Source organism: Montipora capricornis, chromosome 3, assembly GCF_036669925.1.
Source record: "Montipora capricornis isolate CH-2021 chromosome 3, ASM3666992v2, whole genome shotgun sequence".
Taxonomy (NCBI): Eukaryota; Metazoa; Cnidaria; class Anthozoa; order Scleractinia; family Acroporidae; genus Montipora; species Montipora capricornis.
The window spans coordinates 72,531,107-72,541,106 of NC_090885.1; the positions used below are offsets into that span (position 1 = coordinate 72,531,107).

General features: G+C 41.5%; 1 protein-coding gene and 1 pseudogene across 2 annotated transcripts in view; one reads left to right on the forward strand and one right to left on the reverse strand.

The window, feature by feature from the left end:
* Positions 1-143, reverse strand: part of LOC138043978 (tetratricopeptide repeat protein 28-like) — a 2,341-nt pseudogene extending 2,198 nt beyond the window's left edge.
* LOC138043973 (dynein axonemal assembly factor 9-like) overlaps positions 1-10,000 on the forward strand; it is a 68,540-nt gene that overhangs the window by 44,470 nt on the left and 14,070 nt on the right. For both annotated transcript variants that reach the window (XM_068890511.1, XM_068890510.1), the window contains 3 exons: positions 8,411-8,448; positions 9,636-9,679; positions 9,763-9,851. In XM_068890511.1, coding sequence (XP_068746612.1) covers positions 8,411-8,448; positions 9,636-9,679; positions 9,763-9,851 — 171 coding nt within the window. The remainder of the gene's footprint in view (positions 1-8,410; positions 8,449-9,635; positions 9,680-9,762; positions 9,852-10,000) is intronic.

Below are 10,000 nucleotides of genomic sequence, written 5' to 3' on the forward strand. Positions count from 1 at the left end.
CCTTGAAGCAAATCTGCAATGGGACTAATTAAAACTTCATACAAGGGCTGCAAAGAGTTGATGGAGGAGTTGTTAGACTGAATGTTTTTCTCAATAGGTTTTCTGCTGCAAGAAAGGTCACTACACACTTTATCCATTGTGCGATTCTCGCATCTGACACCAATCCCAGCACCAATCTCTTTTAAACTATTCTCTAACAACGGATAATCAATTTCTTTTTGACAAAAGTGGACCACTCTCCCTTTTCTCAGTACCCAAAAGTTTATTGCCTTCTCATCAAGTGCTGTAAAAACTGTTTGTGAGGGTAGATTTATTAATGCAGCAGAGATGGTGTCCTTTGGACTATCTGAATAGGATGTTAGAGCCTCTTGGCCATAAAATATCCCTCAAAGCTTGTGCTCGTCCTTGCTCAGCTGCATACAAAGCCTCATCTTTCTTTCCATTCTTCAAGAGTGTTCGCCACAGGGCAGTGTGTACAGTATGATAATTGTCACGAAAGCTTATTTTCAGTGCATCCTCTGACTCAAGAAGACGTCTAGTCTCATCAAAAAGTTTCAGGCTTGAACGATAATCGTTAATTGCTTCGCCCAAGGAACCTGACAATTCGTTTCCTAGACCAAGCAACCACATTGCCCACCCCTCTCCTACTGGGTTCCCTATTTCCGTGCAAATACTTTGGTATTTTTTGCTGTATTTCATAGCTTTCTCAAGATCATTTTTAAGGTAATAGGTATTGCTCAAATTGCAATACGCTTGTCCCTCCGCATCTCTTTTCTCTAACTCTATAGCAATGCTAAGATGTTGTTTGTGATACTCAATGGCTTCTTTCAAATTTCCTAGACTTAGATAAGCATTGCCCAGACCGCAGTAGGCTGCTCCAACCCCAGCCTGGTCCTTTACTTCCTTAGCAATACAAAGTCGCTTTTTGTGGTACTCGATGGCTTGTTTGAAATTGCCAATACGGAGAAGAGAATTACCCAGATTACCATATATTTTTCCCAACCCTGCCCTGTCCCCAACTTGCTTAACAATGCTTAAAGCTTGTTTGTGGTACTCTATGGCCTTTGTAAAATTACCCAGCTGATAATAAAAAATACCAAGATTGCCATATGCTTTTCCCTCACCAGCCTTATCTCCTAGCTCCTTAACAATCCTAAGAGCTTGTGTGTGGTACTCCAGGGCTTGTCTGAATCTACCCAGACTTTGATAAGCATTACCCAGATTGTTATAGGCCCTACCCTCCCCTGCTCTGTCTCCTACTTCTTTAGCAATAGTGAGATGTTGTTCGTGGTTTTGTGTGGCTTGTGTAAAATCACCCATGCCCTGATAGACACAGCCTATATTCCCATATTCATTACCATCACCAGTCCTATTCTCTACTTCTTTTGAGACACTAAGACATTTTCTGTGGTAGTCTAAAGCTTTTTTAAAATTACCCATCCTTTGAAAAGCGATGCCCAGATTGGAAAAGGCTCTACCCTCCCCAGCTCTGTCCCCTACTTCTTTAGCAATACCAAGATGTTGATTGTGGAACTCTATGGCTTGTTCAAAATCCCCCATATTGCAGTAAGCATTGCCCAGATTGGCGTAGGCGCTACCCTCGCTAGCTCTGTCTCCTAAATATTTTTGAAACAATAAGAGATTGCTCGTGATACTCTATGGCTTTCTGGAAATCCCCCATACTCGCATAGCTGTTTCCCAGATTGTTATATGCTCCTCCCTCACCAACTCTGTCCCCCAATTCTTTAGCAATTCTTTAGCCCTACTTCCCATTGCTTTAGTAATACTGAGAAAATGGTTGTAACATTCCATGGCTGGCTTAAACTTGCCGGTTCTTTTATAATCATTGCCTAGATTGCAAATGGCGTTTCCCTCCCGAGTCCTGTCCCCTGTCTCCTTGAAAATACGCTGCGCCTCTCTGTGATTTGTAATGGCCTGCTCAAAATCAGCTAGTTGGTGGTATGCATTGCCTAGATTAAAGAAAGCCGTTGCCTCCCCTGTTCTGTCTCCCACTTCTTTTGCAATACTAAGTTGTTGCATTTGGTACTCCATACCTAGTTTAACGTTGCCCAATCTGTGATAAGCATTACCAAGATTGCCATAGGCGATTCCCTCGGCATCCCTATCCCCTTCTTCTCTAGCAAAACTAACACATTTCTTGTAGTACTCTATGGCTTGCTCTAAATTACCAGTATCGCTATGAGCATTGCCCAAATTGCAAAAAGCCGTACCCTCCTTTACCCTGTTTCTTAACTCTTGAGCAATGCTAAGGCATCTTGTGTGGTACTCTAATGCTTGTTTCAAATTGCCCAGATTGTTGTAAGCATTCCCTAAGTTGCCGTAGGCATCTCCCTCTCCATCCTTGTCTCCCATTTCCTTTGCAATGCTAAGGAATTTTTCATGGCATTCTATGGCTCGTCTTATCTTACCCGTATTCCTATAAGCATTTCCCAGATTGCAGTAAGCGTTTCCTTCCTCAGTCCTGTTCCCTGTTTCCTTAAAAATGCTTATTGCCTCTTCGAGGCTTCTAATGGCCTCGTTAAAATTAGCTAGTTTGTAATAGGCGTTGCCCAGATTAAGGAAAGCGTTCCCCTGCCCTTCTCTATCTCTTTCATTTCTTGCAATGCTTAGCTTTGTCAGACACTGCCTTACAACTTCTGTCTCTATATCCACCATTTTTCAGTAACTGACGGTCAGAAGCGGCGAAGTGAGATAGTCTTTGGTTAAAATGAGGATGTATCTGTAAGAAAAAAGATTAAAAGTCACGTTTTCGTTACTCTAGTGTGGCTCTGAAATTTAAGGCGGTCCAAGCAAAGGCTTTTTGAGCCGGCGACCGGCGACAATTGAAAGCCTTCTATAGCAGTAAAGACACTTGAAAATACAACGATGGTAGTGTAAAAAAGTTGTAAGGTTTGAGGGTGAACAACTCGCTTCCCGGTAACCTCCGTTGCTCAAAAAATTCCCAGTGAAAGTTGTATTGACTTGTCCGCTGGGTCTTTCTATAAGCTGCTTATTCCAAATTGTATCCCATTTCCTTCATGTGCACTAATCGATGTTGGAAAAGGGTCTTTGCCATCCTGAAAAAGAAAAGGTGCACTATTGTTTCGATCATTGAAATGCATATCGTTCGATAGTATTCTCTTTGAAAGAAACGTTTGGATTTGAAGTGCAGGCTACGGACGAAAGAGAGAAATAATCCTCGCACTGAACTGTCTGTTATAGACACCTGAGAAATTCAGGCGGCTTCAACAGGACTCGAACCCGCGGCCTCTGTGATGCCCGTGCAATGCTAGACTCACTTGACTCGTTTGCATGGACAAAATGCAAACGAAATCTTGCTTGAAAGCGAGGCTAGTCAGTCCAATAGACCATTTTCGAATTCTCACGACTGTACTGGATCTACCATGAAACGGAGGCTAATGCGGGCAAATCTTTTCAAATGCAAATTAATTTGCCCGCATTAGCCTCCATTTCATGCTAGATCCAGTCCAACCGTTAGAATACGAAACTGGCCTATTAGCACAAAAACAAAAGAATACATTTTTGGCCGCCATTTTGCATTCGGTCTTTGAAGCCACTCAGTTGGGAGCAGGTCAATATGTTGGGCTCATGTGTTCCCGTGAAAGGACTTGACGAATGAAACAGTTGTATATATTTGGTGTAGGATTTATAGGCGAAATCTTAGGGTAAGGATGCAGCTATTACAACGGCTCTCGTGATTGGCTTAGAGAACGATTGGTTCGGAAAATATACAACGGAACCATTGACGCCTTAGCAAAAAAACACAGTAAATCTGCATCCAATATTGCTCCAGTGAAATTAGGGGCGCTAAGGAACTGCGTGGTATCTGAGATCTAAAGCTCCCTGATTCATTAAAATTCGGATGACTCACTTTACACACATGGAAATTGACATCCGCAGGACTGCTGCGGCAGTAATGGCTGCTAAATGACAGATTGGGTCCTAGCTTTTAAAAAAACCTCAACTCAAATAAATGTCATTCCTAATATAAATCTCCCCTTCCAAAGCAAACAGATGTCACCATTGGTACCCACAATTTCGCTTTTTTTGTTCCGCTCAAGCCACGTAAACTCGGCAGAACTAGAAGTAATTTGGACCCACGACCGTGATGTGAGAGGCATGGGTATATTCTCGATCTTACGTCACAAGATGTTTTGCGTTCCTGTTTTCAAAAACAATTTGCATTGCAAAGCAGTCGTGAATCCAAATAGACCTTTTTGAAGATACGGCGGCCATTTTGATTTCTATTGTTTCGAAAGACATTATGGGGTGCTGAGGGGGCAAATTAATATGTATTTGCCCCCTGGGCATCCCATAATAGCTATTCGAAACAATATAAATCAAAATGGCCGCCGTATCGGTAAAAAGGTCTATTGTAGCTAGTCTTGATAACTTTGCGCGTCTTGGCCGGGAGATAAAAAGTGAAATTTTGAGGTAAGAATCGTCAAACATGTTTGCTTTCGATGGGGACATCAATATTGTAGACGAAAAATACACCAAGTCAGCAGTTCATTACACAAATTACCAATATGCGTCCACGGTTGATTGACAAATCATCCGCACGTGCCTTTTACGTGCATTTTCGTGTTTACGCCCGGTACACCAGATGATCTTTTAAGAATTGAAAATTTTACAAAGGATGATAGGGGCTCATTAGCGCTTTTGCCACCCAATTATTGTCAGTGATTGATGGTTAATATTTCGATTATGAAAACGTAAAGGCTTAAAGTTTCAGCTTGTGCATTGCAAGACTCCTTCGCAAACGCACGGTCATGGGTTGGAGTCCCAGAATCCTCTGCAACTGTTGAAGTAAAACTTCGATGTTAGCTTTAGCTTAAAGGGGCTAGGTCACGCAAGTGTAGGCAATTTCAGCACTGATCGAATGATCATAGAATTAACTAAAATATCAAAATAACTGCCCAAAACTATAGAAGAACTCTAACAAAACACAGGCAAGCCAAGAAGAGACATGGATGGACAAAACTGGAGAGGATTGAAGTGGATTGAATATGGGTAAATTTGAAAAACGTCGGCCCACCTGTTTTCAAATTTATATCAATCTATATCAAAATGTCATTTACAAAGCTGGAAAATCATTCTCAGTTGTTATGTGGCCGTGATTTTGCAAATGAAAGACTCTTGCTTTGCCAATTTGACGTTTAGAGCTAATAATTAACAAAATGAAACAAAATTACCTAAAATAGCGTGACCTAGCCCCTTTAAGCCTGGTTTTTACTAGCAACGCAAGCACATGCGCAAGCATAAGAGCGCTTATTTCACCTTGAAAACGCGGTTGACAAGCACAAGGATCAAAGTGTTTCCTTTTCCTTGTGCTTGCGCTTATACTTGCGTTTGCTTGCGTCGTGTGAAATTTGCTTCATCTGGCCAATTAAAGCGCTCATTCCAGATTCCCCGCGTCTGAACATTTGAACAAAATGGCAAATGCCATGGCTGATTTTGATGCTTTTGTCGACATTTGTTTTCACTATGTTTAACGTACTTATGCTTGTGCTTTTGCATGCGCTTGTGCTTGCGACGCTAGTGAATGCCAGGCTTTAGAGAAACAAAGTCGTATGCTGACTAGACGAGATGTGAACAATGACGTCAGAAGAGATTTCCCTATGGAGCCAGATCTCGTCTGCTTGAAAATAATGTTAACCCTCAGTGAGTCGGTGTGTGAGTTCTATCTGACAGATTAAGATAAGATCCACTATCAAACTATGAGTGAGCCTTTCAACTGTTTCACACGATGTAATCAAACTTATTTTAAGAGTATTCACTCTAAATGTACTCGTAACCTCACCCTAAACTAAGAAATAGAGGCACCTACTTTACCCACTGTGTGGGCAATGAGTCGGGGAAAGTTTCGAGATGCACGGATCAAAAACAACAGATGATTAAAAATTAAAATAATTTTTTTCACTCGTTTCGAAAATTTGCTAACCTTCTTAAAAATGAGCTTAACCCAATAACATCATTATTCAGAAAGCGAAACTACTTACCAATTTTGCTTTATGGAACTATCCCGCCTACTATAAGTCCGTCTTCAAATGAAATGGATAAGGTCAACGTAGGTGTCCTTCAGTAAATGCGACGAATTGTGACACTGATGATTGATAAGGAGATGATTTAGCAATGTTAAAAGGTTTCCGTGCGTTGTCCACAACTGAATGATCGCGGTCATTTCATAAAACTAAAGAGCAAATAATAGATATTATGATATTTACAATCTATGGTGATGATGATAATGATGTAGCAGTATTGTAAGACGGTCACAACTGAATTATCGTGGTCAGTTCACAAAAATAACAACCAAGGATTTGTAAATGACTTGCTCAGGCAAAATCGAAAATTTGGCCATTGATTTTAAGTTGCTGATTCTTTGACGTTCCTTGCTCGATTGCTGTAGCCGCTATTTAAAACAGTCATTAGAGCACGAAACAGTGGTAATGGCGAAGGCGTATGTTGTTCTTATGGGACCGAGAGCCAAACTTTGTCAGTTCGTTATTTTTAGCTGAACAATTACTCAGCATTTGTCTATCCTGGATCGTAGATTGTTACTATTTGACGATTAAAAACAGGAAGTTTAAATAAAATAAAGTTTGCAGAGAGTAAAAGCGCGTTGTTTTTCTCTAATGATGGTAAAAAATAAAAATGAGCATCGTTCGCATTTTCAGACTACGTATCCTTTAAGGGCAGCCTCATGCTGCTTGAGATCATTAACAGTCACTTTTGAGTCTTCTGCCTTGTAGAATCTCTTTTCAAGGTTCATGGCCACGGATGAATAGAAAGACACATTTGCCAGTTGCTTCATGAGTAGAAAGGGTTTTTTTAGTATTTCGCTGATTATTGAACTTTTCAGGATTAAAATAGGACAGGTAGCTTATTTATCATTTATCTGCCTCATTTGTTTCTAATGATCGTCAACTGGGTAATCTTGTCTGGAGGTTTTGTTTACTCTCGGACGGTTGTTTCAACTGTGTTGCTCCACCCCCTCTCATACACTTAATTTATGTTACGATTATTTTTAAAAGCTCATGTGGTGCATTATAGCGGAGCTCAGGCGCGCTTCGTGCGCCAGCGGAGCACCATGAGCAAGATCTTGTGGGAAATCTATCCATGCGAGAAATTTGGGTTATGACGTCAGCGTACGCCCGTCCGTACAGACTGTCAGGGTGGAGGTGGGGAGGCAGGACAGCGTCTGGGGACGGGAGTGTTCGGGCAATTTTCCTTGGCGGGAAATCGCGTGGCATCGTTGCATTTGGCAACCCGCGTTTTTCTGGCGGGAAATCGTATTATTGACGAGCAACGGGATAAAGAGCAGGGGCCCTTTTCTCGAAAGTCCCGAAAAGCCACTTGTAAAAGTGTCAACCGCTTGTTTTGAAAGGCCGATCTGTTATCATGTTTTCAAGGAAAGAAAAAACAAACTGACTGTGAAGTTTGACGACTTAAACCCTCTCCGTTCTTGAGATACAAAGACAATTGTGACACCATATAATGCCCCGAAAACCCCTGGCCTACTCTCGGCTACTCTCATTGACTCTCGAGAGCTCTCATCGAATTTGAACCTGCTCAAATTTTTCATGAGAGTTGCCGAGAGTTTTGTCTGGTTTGGCCGCGCACGGGAGTTTGAGCGAGACTTTTGCGGTCAACACTTACTTTTCTTTCCAGCGGGCTCAGATAAAAAAGGAAAAAAACTGTCATGCCGTTGGATTCGGTGACCAAGGACAACGCCAAGGCTGAATATACCGGCTGGCTAGTCGCCATATTTACGTCAGAAAGGGTTTTGCCAGGGTGGTTCCCCGGCTCTCTCTTTTGTTTGCGCGTGAAACTCTCGGCAAACCCTCGTCAACTCTCTCTCTCGTTTGGCCAACTGTCGATCACTCTCATCGACTTTCATGAGCTCTCAAGAGTTTCAACTCTCATCAACTCTCGCTCTCGTTTGGCCAATTTCGGAACTTTTGAGAAGCGGCCCCAGGAAAGAGCACGAGAGAAGAGGCGGCGAAAGCGAAAAAAGCCTTGAGAGAAGCCGAGGAAGGAGAAGAAAAATGGAAAATGTTGTGAAAGAGATTGCTGTGCATGTAATTTCAGTTTAGGTTGTGGATTAAAATTGTTAGTTATTGTTTGCAAGGCCTCGTTGTTTACTGCTGTCACCTCAGAGGTGTTTGATCACTGTAAACTGCACTCGTACACTAATGTTTTTGTACTTTTTGCAGAAGCATAATTATATCTATATACGCTATATTGCATTCTTGGGTTAGAAACGGGAGCTTCGCTTTTAGGTTTGACTATATCTATATATTAGCTCAGTTCATAAATTACTGAGCAGCTATGTACCATGTCAGAATGAGAAAATAAACTTGATTTTGCTCGTTTTTTTTCTTGACAGGCTAACCTTGCCAAAGTTACTCGAACAATGCGCTCAAGGTTTGTAGCTTTGTTTCAGTATGGATGAAGAGGTTTAGTTTCGAAAGAAACTACAGTGCTGCGTCGGTGAGCAAGTGAAACACAGAATTGCCAGCTTTCAAATTTCTCTGCGTTACCATTTCCCTGCTAGTAGTTTGCATTCGCTGGGCTGGCGAGTACGGGAAAAGAAACCTCTGCCATGGTCGAAACTCACTGTGTTGAGCATGCGCGACGGTTACAAGCCACAGTCAGCAAACATATCATGGGGCATACGGTTTGAAGAGTGCCGTCCCAAGGTTGTGGACGGCGGATGGATCAAAGTGATCCAACAGAGGTCTATTTTCCCGCCGGTACTCGTCAGCCCAGCAATCGCAAAAGAAAAGCGACCTTTGCTAGTAGGGAACGTTAACATATCAACCCAATTGATAAACTTATTGCTTTGTTTCAGTAGTTTGCTTCGTCAGCTCTCTAGTTGCCGCCGCCTCCAGTGTCACGTTCATCGCCATGACAACCCAGTTCACCCAATATATTGAGCCTCTTTTTCGTGTCGAGTCCTATGCGACAATCTTTCTTTTGACTCAACCCGCTGTCAAAGGAATTAATTCAGAGGCAAACTCAGAAATTTTGATCTATCTCGTGCTATGACCAAAAAATTGATTTTTATTTTTCGATTTCAAAACAATATTAACTAAACAGTAAGTGACCCAACTTTTAAGCCTTGTTTATTTTAAGCAGAATTTTCCTATTTAATGGTCCGTCACTACTAACTTTAAAATCTTGAGAGAGCTGGATAGAGGAGAAAATGACGTCAAAGTCTCAATAGTTTAAGAATGCAATGCATGTGTACGCGGCTGAATTAATATGCAGCAGAGGAGTTTTGGGCTTTCAGACTTTTAAACTCGTGCATATATAACAAGCTGCGTTTACACCCTGAAATTATAAGCTACAATATTGAGTAAATAACGTCACTTTTCCCTAGATCCAGCTCTCTGAGGTTCAGTCGGACGGGACGGGAGTAATGGCGGACCTTGAAGTCAAAAACTTACAAGCAAAGTAAACAACCTTTGGATAAAAATCAAATCTCAAAATTTTGCCAGTCAAGTGTTAAGCGATCACATTTTCAATATCTGAAGAAAAAAAGGAGTGACTTGTTGATCATAGTGGCACTTTAAGTATTTTGATCGAAACGCTTCTCGTCTTTTATCTAGGCTGGGTTAACAATGTTGTCTTTACAAGCTGTATTGAATCACAGGCAAGTCCAGAAATCGCCTTTCATACGTTATTCTCGGGTGTTCTCCGTTGACTTCACGTTTAACTGTTAATATTCTTTTTTAGAATGCTCACCTGACTTTTATTCAGACGCTTGTCCGAGCTTGCAATCCAGATGCTGCTTTCATTCTTGCCAAAGGTGGAGAAGTTACAAGGTACATAATTAGCAATCATTGCTTTGGGTTGGAAGTCCATACCCGAGAAGTTTCCATCCCTGTTATTTGGCCTTGGCCCATGTGATTCCTGTATATATTAATTATTTAAATTTGTTATACAGATCCCTTCAAAAAATTCCCAATCAGAT